We start from the raw sequence: 17,049 nt of genomic DNA, 5'->3' as shown, positions 1-17,049 counted from the left end.
ACCGCTGGCAAATTGCCCTATATGCTGGCTTAAGAGGGGGAATTTAGGGATGGAAAGTGATGAGGAAGACTGGACAGATTGGTCAGCCAGGACATACAAAGAAGTTATAAATATTTCACTGCTGGTACTTGGTACATGAATGCCTTTTTAAAAGGTACCTAGATTCTTCCTCACTTAGTTGTCAGGGCTGTGGCCAAGTGGGTTTGATGTTTTACACATGCTTGTGTAGTAAAGTCAAGCGTTTCTGGATACGACTGCCCTGATATTCTCTGTTACCATTGTAAACATTGTAAGGGACCCCAAAGTAGCCTTACTTAATTAACCTGTAACGGAGGTGCCCAGAAACACTCAAGCCTTGATCTTCTTTATGTTCCTTGCGGCCAAGATTGCCATTTCAACCAGTTACAAAAAAAAATACGCAGATGACTTGGTGGTAATGAGGTGTAAGCTCACCTGGATCATGACCAATGAAAAGTTGGTTAACATTTTATGAAATTCCTCCCCTTAATTCTAATAAATTTGGAATCCATGGATATAATATCTTTAATCTCTTTTAGGGCAGATGCTTGGTGGCCAGGTGGGCTATAACTCTCTTCCCCTCTTACCCACCTCCTTCTTTCTTCACTTTCTTTTCCTTTTTTCCCTTTTTTTTCAGTTGCTGTTTCTACACGTCTTCTACACATCTAGCTGGTAGTTACCAGGTTATTCGTGCTTTCTGAGCCTTAATGGACACTTAGAAGTTTATCTTCTGTTTGGGACTTGTTCCCCTCAATTGGAGTGCACTTGAAATTTGCATTTCACTTTTCTTCATTGTATATTACGCAGGCACTGTTCTACATCCATATGTTGGATTAGGTAAAATTGCGAATACATATAATTTTTGTTGTTCTTATTTGTCAGTAGCAAGCTCCGCCTGCATTGCAGACTATTACTTGTTTTCCTGTTTGACCAATGTCATTGTTCCGGTTTGTGCCTTTTTTATGGAACTTTCCAATAAAAATATTAAAACCGAAACTGTAATGCTGCGTACACACGATCGGTTCGTCTGATGGACCGTTTTCATCAGACGGACCGATCGTGTGTGGGCCCCATCGTTTTTTATCCATCGGTGATAAAACTAGGAACTTGTTTTAAAATTATCTGATGGTTAAAAAAGCGATAGAAAAAAAAGATCGTCTGTGGGCACGTCCATCGGTTTAAAAATCCACGCATGCTTAGAATCAAGTCAACGCATGCTTGGAAGCATTGAACTTCATTTTTCTCAGCACGTTGTTGTGTTTTACGTCACCGCGTTCTGACACGATCGTTTTTTTTAACTGATGGTGTGTAGGTACGACTGATGAAAGTCAGCTTCATCGGATATCTGATTAAAAAAAACATCAGACCATTTTCATCGGATGAACCGATCGTGTGTACAGGGCATAACTCGTAACACGTTAATGCAATGCAATAGTGTAAAGAGGCCCTAAATCATTTGAGTGTGTAATACAGGAAACAGAGCACCAGCCTTATCTTGTTGGGGATCAAAAGAAAAAGGCCAATAAAAATCTAGCCTGCGTGTTGAGTATTTCCCTGAGAAAAATATGCTGGGTTATCTGCTGTTCTATAATTCTGGTTGAGTATCTACATTGACCTTGGACTTGATCAGTGGTGGCTGGTGCTCAAATTTTTTGAGCAGCCAGCCATCCATTCGCTCACCACCAAAAACCCTGCATGAGCGTCCGCCACTGGACATGATACCCAGCTTGCCATGATCTAGAATCTTATAGAATTTTGAGTAAAAATAAAAAATGTCAGGTTAATTAAAAAAACAAGACAAAAAAAAGTTATATATTACAATTGAAAGCCAATGTGCCACATTATGAGACCCCATTCATCACCACTACCTCCATATAGGACAGCACTAAGCAGTTCATCAGGCAAGAGTAGATGTGAAGTAGCAGTAGCTCACTCTAAAGCTAGGTACACACTATGAGAAAATCGGAAGAAAAATTACATACAAGGCACGATTGTTCAATTTACATATAGTGTGTACACAACCTTCGACATCCGATTTAGACTTTCCACACAAAAATTTCCGAAGGGACAAACTCCCAAAATGTTCTCGTACGTGAACTGAACAAATTATTATTTTAGTTTTAATGTGTACTGTTTTAGTATGGTTTTTGGTAAGAAAAAAATCAGATACGAAAGACGGAGCATGATCAGAAACAATAAACAACAAAAAAAGCCTTTGTCGTATGAGAATTTTCGTACATTACTTCCATCCTCAGTTCTGACTTGCTGTAAAACATTAGTGAATTGTCCGTCCAATTTTCTTATAGTATGTATCCACCTATACTTTCAGTTTAACAAATCCTGACATCGTTTCTAACCTAGCCTAGTACACATGGGCCAAATGTTGGGCAACATCCACTGGTTCTATAGAAACCGGTGGACATTCGGCCCGTGTATGGCAGCCGGTCTGACAGAAATTTGTCTGGCTTATGTCAAAGGGTCATGACCGAAAATGGGCTGACAACCGGCTCTCAATCGGCCTTTTTAGCCAATGGCTGAGAGCGCTGAACTGTGTTCTGGCAGGGGGGCCATCCCCTTGTCAGAACACAATAGCACAGCAGGGGAGATCGCTGTACTAACTTCGGATTTTTGGTACAACGACTTTGACATAAAAAAAAAAAATGGTAGTGTGTACGAGGCTTTAATGTTAAATCTGAAGTTCAATCTGCTTGTAAAATCAGACAAAATGCTTTCAATACAGGACAATAGTTTTGTACAACTGTGCAAGACTAATGGCAAACCTCCCAACTTTCTGGAATGATAGGGACACCTTGTGGCACACAGTATGTGGGCAAAGGCCACAGCCCTGGTTACATGGACCACAAAGATCTAATTTATAGAAAATTATAAACTACACAAGTTTTTTTTTTTTTGCCTCCTATTTTTCCTTATATTGGCTTTTCAAAATAACAAATATAGTAATGTAGAAGTTGGGTCAAAAAAAGTATAGTTCAGCTAACAATTTTGGTAGTAAAATAGTAAATTTTATAGGGTTCAGATACCGTATATACTCGAGTATAAGCAGAGATTTTTAGCAAATTTTTTTGTGCTGAAAATGCCCTCCTCTGCTTATACTCGAGTCACCTTTTTGCGCCTGATCTTCCGGACTTTGGGGTCCGGTACTGTACCCCAAGCTTGGCACACATGTAGCCCCATTTCTCCTCTACAAGTGTGCAAAGTTTGTTGTTTGGGGGACCTATGGCTGGGGAGCACCGATTTTTCAAAGCCGGGCACCCCTTCCATAGACTCCCATGTTAAACGTCAGTCTAGGCATGGACACAGTGAGGCATGCACATGGATACAGTGAGGCATGCAGATGGACACCCTAGGCTTATACTCGAGTCAAGTTTTTCCCTGTTTTTTTGTGGTAAAATTAGGTGCCTCGGCTTATATTCGGGTTGGCTTATACTTGAGTATATACAGTATCAGTCCAAAAAGTGGGACAGCTGAGGCTACACAAGGGACAGAGGGGTTTGCGCTCAAAAGAGGGGCAGTCTTTCCAAATGAAGAATAATTGGGAGCTGTGCTGAAGGTAAGGTTCAAGTTCAGGACAAACATCTCCATTCACCTATAAGCAGATGTATTAGATTGGCCATGCCAGGGTCGTTGGAGGAAAAGATAGGGCATTTTTCAGTTATGTTTTACTTTTATATTCTTCAGACTAAAAGTAAGCCCAAATCCCTCATAATGAATCTATTATACTCATAGAAGGTCTTTGTGACCTTCTGTGACCTTTATGTGAAGTTAGGTGTGGGTTGTGTGATTGTAATTTTATACCATTGTAAAACCGAGACAAAGGCTACGTGGTGTGTCCGCGATTTAACTTCTATGCAATAAAAATAGATGTTTGCAGTCATTGTTTCTTGTTTTGGAGGATGGGAAATGCAGCAACCATGAAGACACATCTGGTTGTCATATTGTTTTCAGAGTTGAACTCTAGAGCAGGTTATGTCACACATGTCAGATTATTTTCATACATAGATCAGGTCAAGTGATATGCCTCGTACACACGACCAGGATTCCCGACGGGAAAAGATCCGTCGGAAATCCCGGGGGGAAAACCGAGAACCTGCTCGGTAACTTTTCCCCGTCAAACTCAGATGAGAGCTTTGGTCGGGAATACCGACCATGTGTATGCTCCATCGGAAAACTTACAACTGCCGGGGGAAAAAAAGAGAGCAGGCTCTCCTTTTTTTTTTTTTGGCCAGCGGTTTTTGGGCAGTTTTCCCGTCTGAAAAACTGTGAGGAGCATACACATGGTTGGGATTCCCGGCCAAAAGCTTTCCTTGCAGTTTTCCCATCGGGAAACCCGGCCATGTGTACTATAGACTAGTGAAAATGCCTTCTATTGCCTTCATTTAATGTGTCTGAGATTATTTCATAGTTTAATGTTACCAGATAGGGTGCAAACCTACACAGCCCTATCAGTATATTTGAAAATGTGCCTTTATTGAACACTTATGTCATACAATCATAATATCAATGCTAGGTAAAAAGAAAACTCCAAGAATTTTCTGTATTGCATAATTACATTGGTCCAGCTTGGCACAATGTAAGTATACAGTTGTGCTCATAAGTTTACATACCCTGGCAGAATGTATGATTTCTTGGCCATTTTTCAGAGAATATGAATGATAACACAAAAACTTTTTTCTTTCACTCATGGTTAGTGTTTGGCTGAAGCCATTTATGCCTCGTTTCCACTGAGCGGATCGGTACGGTATGCTATTTTGGGTGTTTCCATTATGAAAGTGTGCCATAAAACCGAACCGTACCGGACCATTCTGGGTCCTGCTTCAGATGTGGGGCCATAGAAAATGGAACATTTTGGTTAGGACGGAGCTACAATACATTCCACTGATTGGTGGACGCGCTAGGCATTTTTTCTAAACCCTGTATGGTCCCTGACTGTCCGATTTGCAGTGGGACCGGTCCATTTTAACCGTTCCAAATTTACTGACCCGAACCGTTCCGTTCAGTGGAAACGAGGCATTATTATCAATCAACTTCAACTTTATGCCTGAAGATGAATACAAGTCGGTATTGCAAGCTGCATACTCATTACTTTATCCATCCTTTGCTGTAGTGCACCACTCCACCTCAATATTTCTAGTTGGAACTTTTTGGTAATGCAAGAGAGGAATTCCGAAACATGCCTACTGCTGCCTCTTGGCTGTCTCTTCCAAAAAGTTCATGGCTAGAGGTTTCTCCCAGCTTCCATTTGCATTAAAACATTCTTGGAAACCTGAATTTGATTGGTGGCAAAGCTTGTGGAGATAGAAGAACACAAAAAATTATGGCAGCGCCCTCCCACCAAACATATAAGGACCTTTTATGAACTCTGTCTGCACTTGATTACAGAGAATGCAAATGGGACCAAGACAAAATGAATGGATCTTCTAACTTTAGCACAGTTGTAGTGGTTCATGGATAGAACTACAACCTCATTTACACAGGCGTACTACAGCTTACACCTATGCAAAGGCCATTTTTGTCCACATTGGGGATGCACAGGTGTTTCCGAATAGACAGGTGCATGGCCGGTGGCGATGCACAGGTGTTTCCAGTGTGGGTGGAGATCATGGAATCGAATGCCGACAGTGTGCGTTTGTGGCCGTACTACACCCGCATGGATGTTAGATTGGAAATAACAGCTGCATCCGTGTTTGCCCTTATGGGGATGTATGGAACACCTGTGCATCCCCATGTTGCCAAACCCTGCTCTCGCACGGTTGTACGCTGTAATGCACCTAAAAGTTTACTGATTGGTGTCGCTTAATGCATCAAATTTCTCTTAAGATGAGCCATTATAAATGTATTGGTGGCCCTGTATACTCCAGTCTGATAGGGATTCATTGCACGGTTAGATAAACCTTTAATTGATTTGATTTAACATTTAATTGTAGATGAGCGTATGATGATGAAAATTAGGTTACCTTCTTTGAAAACCAAATGTCAAAACAATCGGCCAATCCGGAGCTATAGGTAGATGAAATTATATAAAAATCTCATTCTTTCCTATGGAACATTTTATCTTGGCTTTTCCTCTCCCACCTGGAGACTTCCCTTGTGGCCCTTTTAGTGCCCATTCACAATGGCAGCTGCATTAGAACACAACAGCTAATGTGCTTTGAGAAGACTGTGGAAAAGTTTTTTTTCTTAATTCTAATGAAATGTTGCAAAGTTACGTTTCATTCAGTTCTTTTGACCACAGCGTTGGGCAATGTGGTGGATTGTGTTGCACTTAAGAAAAGAGAACTAAAAGTACATCGTACTTTTTTTTTTTTCTTTCTCTGTGCACTTTACTGCATCACAGTGGTGTGAACTGTGCTGATTGTAAATAAGGCAAATTGTCTGGTCTTGCGTTGGGACTGCAATGAGAAAGCTGTGAATGGGTGCGTAATGAGAGAGCAGCCCAGGGACAAGCTCAACCTCTACAGGAAAAGTCCATACTTGCATCTAAACTGTGCTGATTATATCTTTGAATCTACTGATCATTATGACATGTAGTTTTTACTGCAGGTACCCTAGAATTAAATGTATCTGATTATATCTTTGGTTCTACTGATCATTATAGCATGTCGTTTATACTGCAGGTAACCTAGATTTAAATTCAGCTGATTATATCTCTGGATTTACATGCAGTTTTTACTGCAGGTGACTGGGTTATGTAGATGTTTCATCATGTGATTGGTTAGAGTTGCTCAGGTTTGTACAAGCTTTACTACAAGTTCAACACTAAAATATATATATATATTTTGTTGTAGCGGTCACCACCGTTTACGATATTCCCATTCCATCGCCCACATCAGCTTATCCGACAGTCCGACAAGCCAGCAGACACGATCCATTCCATTTCTTAGAATAACGAGACCGACAAGCTCTGTTACTGGTTTCAAAATGTATGAACACATTTAATGGTATCTTAGCTTTCTTATATACAGTACAAGCATGTTACAGTAATCAAAGGAACAAAGGAACTCTCCACCCACACATCACACAATGGGGCTTCAATCACATTCTTTTAGATAATGACATCCAGTTGAGCTAATCATTAGTCCTCCCCCAGACGTCCCGTCTCCGCAATTAGAGGAGGTAATTACTACAGCTTGACAAGTCACATTACTTTACTAAACATAATTGACATGCTAATTCCCTACCCCTGAAAGGAGACATCTGACCCTTCAGACTTAGTTAGCATCACACAATGGACAATGGAATGTCTAGGAGCAGCCCCAATTACCACCTCAAAAGCATGTGTCCTCACATTGAATGAAAACACTCCACTGACCTGGTGGGGTCGGAATAACCACTTGTAATATCTCAAGATATCCTGCAATATGAATTATGAATTATCAGTTATCAGTCACATCTCATGTAATTTATAATTATTATTTCCCAGTCACCCTATGCCCAAAAGGGGCACAGGATGACCCTAGACCCAAGAGTCATTAGTGACGCTGGCACAGGAGTACCCCTCATCCTTCAAAAGTCTCTGGGTTTCATGGGTCATTCTGTTACATTTGTTATATAGCACTACCCCCGAAGGAGCTGCTGGTTTAGATTTGCGCCTGCTGTTACCTTACTGTTCCATACGCTCGCTTCAGGGGTTGTCCTTGAAGAGTTGTCCATAAGAATGTGCGCACCAACACAAAATCTCTTTCAAGGGTTTTGTTAACAAAGTTCTCCAACAGAGAGGTAGAGGGACAGGGAAAGATTTGGGCGCTTTCACTTTGCGGATCATGGGCACCTCTTAGATCCAGAGGATTAACTCGGCTCCACACTGGATTTTAGCGACAACCAGATAGGCCTACTCTCACCAGCCTAGCAGCTGATGCAAAGCTCGACAAAGTTTTCTACCACAGGCTTGATGAGTGTCGTCAGGCCGTCCCACGATCTTCTGCCACAAGATCATGTAACCGACTGCACACTCGATATAGTTCCAACAAAAGTTATACGACTCACGGTGGCAAGAATCTTTCAGCCGGACCGGCAGCACGGTGAGGTAAATTCGCCAGGGTACGTCCATCAATTGAATCCCACTGGTTCAGCTCCCTTTTAATAGATAAGGTAGGAAAGGACCATCCCTGGATCAGTAGGCCCCAGAAACTCCTGGGCCTACTCTCAGTTGCTGGGCCAGAGGCTACAAAACAGCTCAACATCCCTGAGGCCAGGAGGGCCCTCAGGTCGGGATCGGAAGATGAACCCCGCTAAACACCGTCTGTCCCTTTACCCCTCCCAGAATGCACAGCGGGTTGACTACGCCCCCTGAGCCTCTTCTGAGAGAGAGATACCCAATACGTCCAGACTGTTGCCTTTCTAACCGCGACCTGCGATGACCGCGACACCCACCGTCAGGGGAAACCTGTGCAACCCAGCTGAACTGAACAGAGCCAACAATTTAGAATAATCATTCTGAGCCAAAACTACTGCTCAGGCAACTATAATTTAACACATAGCGCCCACTCAATGGGAGCAGGGCGCTACATTTATGTAGCAATGATAGAGAATACAGAAACATTTATTTTAGGCTGATCAGTGGCAGCCCGTCCATTAGGGGCACCACCCCCCTAATCCATGCACCTAGGCCCTAATCTGCATGCAGGGCGCCGGACGCATGGATTTCAATGTGTTTTTTTTTAACACATGATTAGAGCCTGAGGCTCTAATTGGCTTAAAAAAAGGTAGGCTCGGGGCACAGAGCCCTGCACCTTGAGCCCACCCAGTTGTTTGACAATAGTGAATTAGTATTCACTTTTGTCTTCTTGATTCTCCTCCCAGCCAATCGGGAAGCGGGTATTGAGACCTGATTGGTCGGGAGTCTTAGGACTCCCGGCCAATCAGGTTTAGGACCCACTTCTTGTTCAGCCAGGAGAAGAAGCAACGCACCCGGAGCGAGGAGTAACTGGAGCGAGGAGCAGCAGCCCTACTCCGGATCCTTGTTATCTGCCTCCTAAGGTAAGGAGGCTCTGATCGATGCATTCCCATCCATCTCCCACAGGGAGAGTTGGAGGAATCGCTGCACTACAGGGGATACCTGCTTGTTTTGCCTAGGGGCAAAACAAGAACCTAGGCAAAATCCATCAACCATGTGCACCAAACTTAAGGATAAATAAACCCTGTTACCATGTTAAAATGTTATACCTTTCATAGCCACCTGTTCCGCTGCCCATTCCTTAAATCTTCACTTTGTTCAAAGTGGTTCCAGCAGAACATGGCTTTTAGTAAATTCTGTTGATCTGACTGATCAAAATCAGGTTATGCGTTATGTCTTACTAGGAAATGCTAACAGTCCAATCATCCCATGGTATTGCTCCATTGTTGGCCAACCCAAGCGAGAGGTATCGCGGCTTCCTTGCTAGAACGTATGGCTCTGCTGTGTGTTGTCTTGTGAGGGGGCAGCACCCTTTAGAAGGGGGTTGCCGGTTGCACTGTGATGGTCTACACTGGGGAGATGTCATAATAGGCAGAATCACCACTGTGACATGACTTGAAGCTCAACACCAGGTTTTGTGTTACTTTAAATCAGGGGTGTCCAACCTTCTGACCTTTCTGGGTCACATTGGAAGAAGAAGAATTGTCTTGGTGATGATGAGCAGAAAAAGTTGGGTAGATCATGTTGAAGGAGAAATATGGCCAACGCTTTTTTTTTTGCTATGTTTCCCCTGTGGGTCATAAGAGTGCTGTTAGTTCTGCAATCCTGTGACCTGGTTTCAGCTGACGGCAGGCTAAAGTCCACTGTTGGCTGATGTCACAGAGCAGCTCAAGGTTTTGAAAAGCTCCCAACCATATGGTCGGAATCCGCCCAGAGGCCTGGACCTACAGCTAGCTTGAATTCTGCTTGTTTTGCGAGACAACAATCGTCTTTCAAAATGCTTTTTAAACCGCGTTACTCGTAAACCAAGGTTCCACTGTATCTTGTTCTTCCAATAAAAACGTTTGCAATCATAAACTAACACACAACCTAGAATTTGGCTTTAAGTTGGCCATAAACTACGTACATTTCAGCTAGAACACACTACAATTTAATCTGTGGGTGGCTCAACCTAATTCATCCTTTGCGTAAAAAAAATTTTGGCCAACAGCGGCTGCAACCAGCCGCTATCAGGAAAGCAATAGCCACAGCAGCACATTGTCCGTCTGGGCAATATATGGCTTGGATGGAGAAATCTGTTGGGTTCTAGTTGTGTATTGCCGGCATTACCTCTACATTTATGTATAATGATACATAATGATGATACTGTTGGCTTTTACCCGCGGTAACAAAGCTGTTTATAGGTAAGTTCTCCATCAGGCTTGAGATATAAAATCCAAAAACAGCAGCGTGCCGTGTCTTAAAACGGCCAACTAGAAATCCGCCTTAAGTGTTTGAGGATTACCAACTCAATGAAAATGATTATTGAAGACTTGAGACGTTTGCTGCTTACCACGGTTCTGCACCTCCATATAAAATATGCCCACATGTGGATATCGTTCAGTTGTTCCATGGACATTTTTTTATTTTCTTTTGTTTTCGCAATCTTTTTCAAACTTTTTTTTCATAAACATAAAATGGTTTTGCAATCGTAGAAAAGAAGATAATTTGTCATCCAACCTTTCGAATGTTTTTTGTCCATGGGGCCCTTCTGACACCATCACTTCCCCTTGTCAGTCATACACGCTTATTTAAAGAACGCAGCTCCCGATGCGGCTCCTTCAGTGACTAATCTCTGCAATCAGGAACAGTCCTTTCATGCTGATTGAATCTAACAGGCTGTTATGACTGCACATTGCAGGAACTGAGTCCTAATGATGTGTCTAAACATTTCACATACAGTGCTTGAACTATTCCCCTCATTACCTGTACTCCTTGCCCTCTCTTATTTCAGTGATTTTTTTATTTATTTTTTGTGTACGAGAATCCATGTTCTCCAATGTGTCTCATAGTAAGTCTATAACAATGTACAATGTTGCCCATTTTACCTCGGTAAATATATAGACAGGTTTTAAAAAAAAAGGCACAAGTCCATTTGGATCAACCAATAGAAAACGGAAACAATAAAGCTTCCATATATATCCAGAGCAAGGAAAAATAACCCATACGACGCTCGATTCATTTTGCTCTAGTTGGAGCAAAAAATTTCCTTCTTGATCCTCTAGAACAGTGGTTCTCAACCCCTCTAGTGCCGTGACCCCTTGATAAAATTTCCCAAGTTGTAGGGACCCCTAACAGTAAAAATTTTCATAGCGTGGGTTGTCAACACCTAAGGCAAAACAATTAAAGCGGAAGTAAACCCATCGATTTAACAGTTTTAGGAAACAGTTACATTCCCGGCATGCCGGGAATGCTAACTGCACATTGGTTGTGCTCTCAACCAAATGATCAAACCATCCAATGACTGGTGTCATAACTGATCATATGTGCAGCACCGTGGCAGTTGAAGATTAAACAGAGGCAAAGATGGCAGCTTCCTTGGCTGAAAACGATAGGGGGGTTTACTTACACTTTAATTTGCGCCTCTAAGCCTTGAGTGAGTGAGTGAGTGAAAAACTTGTATAGCGCAACACATGCAAACTGAATCGCCTCTGGGCGATATTTGTGAAGTATTAAAACCCCTTATGGTACATTTTAGTATGTACCACTCTTTGTTCTCCTTTCTTTCCCTTTTATCTCTCTATCCTAATTTCTTATTTTTTCCCCCCATCCCTCAATCTAGCCATCTTTTTTGTTCTCTCTCAATCTTTCTCTCCCTTTTTATTTGTTGTTCCCCCCTCTTTTCCTTTCCACATATTCTCTATTTTTATTCCTTCCCTTGCTTCTTGGGGGTGGGAGAGTTGGGATGAGTGGCAGTGCTGGTGGGAGAGTTGGGATGAGTGGCAGTGCTGGTGGGAGAGTGGCAGTGCTGGGTGGCTGCAAAAGAGGTGCGGCCTTCAGGAACAGCCCAGGATTTGGTGACCCCTGGCAAATAATTTGAACCCCGGGGAGGGGTCCCGACCCCCAGGTTGAGAACCACTGTTCTAGAACATTGGTCTCCAAACTGTGGCCCAAGGGCCAGATGCAGCCCTTGGGGCACTATTTCTCTCATTTATACAAGGCATTATTTCCTCTTACCGACACCATTTATGAGGCAACAGTCATTCCATCAACACCGACAGGGGTGCATAATTCCTCTCGCTGATGACAAGAGTGGGGCACCATTCCTCCCACTGACACCAATGATGGAGCACTATTCCTTCTTCTCCTACTGACCACAGCCGTTATGTAATTTTTTTCACCCCTACTGACACACCAAGCCCAAGGCATTTTCTACTTCCATTAACCATAGTGGGCCATTGGCCCTCCTAAAGTCTAAAGGACAGTAAACAGGCCCTTTGTTTAAAGAGTTTGAAGATCCCTGCTCTAGAAGACAATCGGATATTCCCTGGATCAACAATCTCTGTTAATACTTAAAATTTAACTGGTTATTATCTTTTATAAGCTTTTAGAAATGCATCCAGCTCTTTTATAAAACAATCTACTGAGCTGGCCTGAACTATTTCTTAAGGGAGGCTATTCTATATTTCCACAGCTCTTATTGTGAAGAAGCCTTCCCATATGTGGAGGTTAAATGTCTTTATCTTGCAGACTTAAAGAGTGCCCCCTTGTCCTCTGTAATGACCTACAAGTAAATAAGCATACACCAAGTTCACTATACAGTACGGACCACTTATTTATTTACACATAGTGATCATATCCCCCTTAAAGTGGTTTTAAAGGTAAAAGGTTTTTTATTTTTAATGCATTCTCTGCATTTAGGGTAAAAAAAATGTTCATAGTGGAACTACAAAAACAAACAGGAAGGCGTAAGCACCTATTGCAGTACCAAACATTTATTTGTTTGAGTGAATGAAAATGGGTAAAAATGCATACTCCCAAGAGTGTAACTAATAAAAGCTCATAAACCACAAGATGCCATACAATGTAGGACAAGTGTACTCCAAAAACATCCTGCTGTGGTGCCAAGCTGATGCGTTTTGGGGGCGCACCCCCTTACTCAGAGCTGGACCATAATAACTGTTAATACCCCCCCCCCCCCCCAAAAAAAAAATACTCACCTGAACCCAATCTTGGTCCAGCGCTGTGCACTCTGCAGCAGCTCTTCTCCCCTCTCTCGGCTCTCACAGGCTTGGCTGAGAGCAGTGGGAGCCATTGGCTCACAAACCTGTCAGCAGGGGTGGGGCTAGACTGAGCCAGGCTGTGCGTCTAAATGGATGCAAGCAGCCTGGCTTGGGATCGAGCATGCACAAGTGCTGCTATGGAAAGCAGCTTCATATGGGGGCACTGAGCAGGGGGGAGGAACCAGAAGCGCCGTCAGGGGGACCCGAGAAGAGGAGGATCCGGGCTGCTCTGTGCAAAACCACTACACAGAGTAGGCAAGTATAACATGTTTGCTGTTTAAAAACAAAAACAATAAAAATAAAGCTTTACAATCACTTTAATCTCCTCTTAAGAGAGAATAAATTCAGTTCAGCTACTCTTTCTTCATCATCGCATGCATACAAGATACTCCTTTTAAAAAGAAATGCAATTTTTTTATGCTTAGTCGTTCACTAGTTTATGAACTTTGTTCAGGATCATTCAGGTCAGTAGCTGGTGACATTACTCATGTAGAATTAGTTTTGCCTGTTCTCTCTTTTGCCTGTAGTATAATAATTTGATAGATTCCAGCCTACAGTCGGTATACCCCAACCAAATACCTAGTGTATATGCTGTTTGACATAATTATAGCGTTGGCAAACTTGTTATGTATACATAGTGTGTGTGTGTGTGTGTGTATATATATATATATATATATATATATATATATATATATATATATATATATATATATAAATAAATTAGGGCTGTGGAAATTAACTATTAATTCATCGATTAATCTTTAATTTTTTTTGATCGATCAAATTTTTTTTGATCGATTAAAATTATTTTGATTGGTACTCACCTCTCCGCCGGCTTCCGGGAGTTCCGTCGGAGATCCGGTGACGTCACGGACACCGGCGGGGCTTGCCGTGTCCATCTGAAGGGCTCCTTTGCTGTGCCTTCATATCTGCATGCCGGCGGGACCTTACTATCTGCCACACGCGAGGGCTGTTACACTTCCCTCTATCAATCTGGGATTCTACAACCATCCACTGGGAGTTGTGATAGTTCCCTTCATGGGACATCTACATGCCGACGGACTGATGTTAACCTCTCCTCATCTGGATTCCTCAGTGGTATCGTTGTACACATTTTTATACCAGTATCATACTTAGCTACATGTTTTTATGACTGCTTTTGCTACCGTTTGGTATTACTCGCACCATTTTTACAGTTTATGTAGCTACATCGATCTTATCTCCAGTGCAATATTTATTTTGTTACCTACTTGAAGACTATAAAAGTTTTAATGCTATTCCCATCGAGAGCTGCCTTTGTGTGTTTTTTGTATCCTGCTATCCATTTTTCCAGTGGTTGGTAGCTGCACTGGGAATCGGCCTGCAAGGAGGAGATCAGCTAAAAGTAGTTGGATCTGTATGTGCGTTAAAAATTAATCGAAATTAGTCGATTAATCGATTTAAAAAAAAAAAGAATAATCGAACACAAAAATGTTGATCAGTAACAGCCCTAAAATATATATATATAATATTCTATTATCCTTATTGCATCCGAGCAGAAGCAGCAAAGCATATCTACAGTCATCCCTCAGCTCAAAAAAAAGGACCAAGGCGAAAAGACCCTATAAGCAAGAGTGCCCACTGGAATACGGCAAGATCCTACTACACCCTACATCAAAGAACAAGGATTATAATTCTCTCTGCAGGGATATTGAGATCATGTTTTTTTTTTTTTTTTACAGGATCTCATTCTCCCTTGAGAAAGAATTATAATCTTCGTTCTTTGATTATTGTTATTTATTATTATTATACAGGATTTATATAGCGCCAAAAGTTTGCACAGCGCTTTACATCAGGGAAGACAGTACAGTCACAATACAAATCAATACATGAGGGATCAGAGGGCTTTGCTCGTTAAAGCTTACAATCTAGAAGGGAGGGTAGGCCATCTGTGGCAGGCCATCTTCCAATGATGGGACAGGCCATCTTCCAATGGTCATTCTTGCTTATGGGGCCTTTCCCCATTGGTCCATTTTTTAAGCCAAGGAATTCGCTGTAGGTACACTTTGCAGTGTTGGTTTGTCCACCATTGTGGCTGTTATTGGGCTGAAAAACTTTGCCTACACATATTCTGCCTTCTTCCTGATGATGCTGGTTATCATGTCGGTGAAACATGTCTAAGAATAAGTATCCCCACCTTTTCAATAAGGACAATAGAATATATATATACACAGGTGCATCTCATAAAATTAGAATATCATCAAAAAGTTCATTTCAGTAATTCAATTCAAAAAGTGAAACTCATATATTATATAGATGCGTTACACATAGAGTGATATATTTCAAGCATTCACATCAGGGAGAAAGCCTCGCATTACTGTGTGTAGTTAGACAAAAGAACAGGAAGTGAGGATTTCTCAGAAGAAATAAGGACATTTAAAAGCAAAATGGAAGGATGAGGTAAGTGAAGGAGGACTGCACTAAGGTAAAAGAAGGTATTTAGGGGATTTTTTCCTTTACAATCCCTTTAAGGTCCAGGAAAATAAGTTATAATACAATAAAACACATTTTTATTATTCTGTAGCACAAATTCATATTTTTACTGAAAAGAGAGTATTTGTTACGTATATAATTTATTCTAATTTATAGTATAGGTTTGCCAGATTTATTTATGTTTATTTTGTTTTCTCCTCCAGGTTGATATATCGATGTCTGGCTACTCTGTATGCAGTTTTGTTCCTTCATATTATCCCATCTTCCTGCCAGGTACAGTTAATGAGAGCCTGATCAATTTGGCAAGAATATTTCCCCCTTTCTCAGGGGCTACATATTATTTATAGTTTGAGTTTATTAAAAGCACTTCTGCTTCTTGCTGTGTATGTATTGTATTTGCCCAGCCAAGCCTTTCTAAGAGAAACAACCTTACATACTATTGAGATGTCAGTTCAGGCTCCACAAAATCATTCTGGTGTATGCTGCTAAGGCAGGACCATCATGTAATGACTTTTCCCTAAGGGCACTGTAACCAGGATTTGTGCACCTTAAAGTTGAACTCCCAGGTATGATCTTAATTCCATGGTTATATTGGTCAAGCTTGGCACAATGTAAGAACGTGTATCTCATGCCTAATGGACCACTGTGACAGCTGTCAGTGTAGTAGTTGGTTCTCTGGATCTCTGCAATATTCTGGTTCCTGTGCCCAGCAGCTGCCCCATTGCACACCAACTACAGGGGGTTGCTCACTTGGCACCACCGCCACTAGCAGAGCATCTTGCATTTTTTTCAATGAAAACAAAGTATTTTCTCATTGGACAAAGTGAAGAGTGTGATGTATCCACCCATCCTCTTCACCTTGTCAATCATAGAACTCGTGGTATTCATTTTTTTTTTTTTACCTGAACCACTTAAGCCCCGGAAAATGTACCCCCTTTATGACCAGGCCATTTTTTGCGATACAGCACTGCATTATTTAACTGACAATTGCAAGGCCGTGTGATGCTGTACCCAAATAAAATGTCCCTTTTTCCCACAAATAGAGCATTCTTTTTTATCACCTCTGCGTTTTTTTATTTTATGCGCTATAAATAAAAAAGAAAGACAATTTTCTTTTAAAAAAAAAACAATATTTTTTACTTTCTGCCATAAACGATATCCAGTAAAAAATTGATAAAAATAAATCGAATTTCTTCATCAATTTAGGCCAATATGTATTCTACTACATAAATAAATAAAGAACTGCGCCAATAGAAGTTAATTTAAATCGATCCTCACAAAAGAAATATATTAAAAATAACTGATGAAATCTGGCAATCCCAAGGGTGAGTATCAGGGCCGATCCTAGGGTCACAGGCGCCTGGGTGCAGAAATATTTCTGGC

At 41.5% G+C, this 17,049-nt stretch overlaps 1 protein-coding gene across 2 annotated transcripts in view; it reads left to right on the top strand.

The window, feature by feature from the left end:
- Window positions 1-17,049, top strand: part of LOC120931247 (ADAMTS-like protein 5) — a 139,954-nt gene that overhangs the window by 41,565 nt on the left and 81,340 nt on the right. For both annotated transcript variants that reach the window (XM_040342493.1, XM_040342492.1), the window contains exon 2: window positions 15,870-15,939. In XM_040342493.1, the coding sequence (XP_040198427.1) occupies window positions 15,870-15,939 (70 nt within the window). The remainder of the gene's footprint in view (window positions 1-15,869; window positions 15,940-17,049) is intronic.

Source organism: Rana temporaria, chromosome 3 (genome assembly GCF_905171775.1).
Source record: "Rana temporaria chromosome 3, aRanTem1.1, whole genome shotgun sequence".
Lineage (NCBI taxonomy): Eukaryota > Metazoa > Chordata > Amphibia > Anura > Ranidae > Rana > Rana temporaria.
The sequence above is the reverse complement of the archived record's forward strand: the minus strand, read 5'-3'. Positions and strand labels throughout refer to the sequence as shown.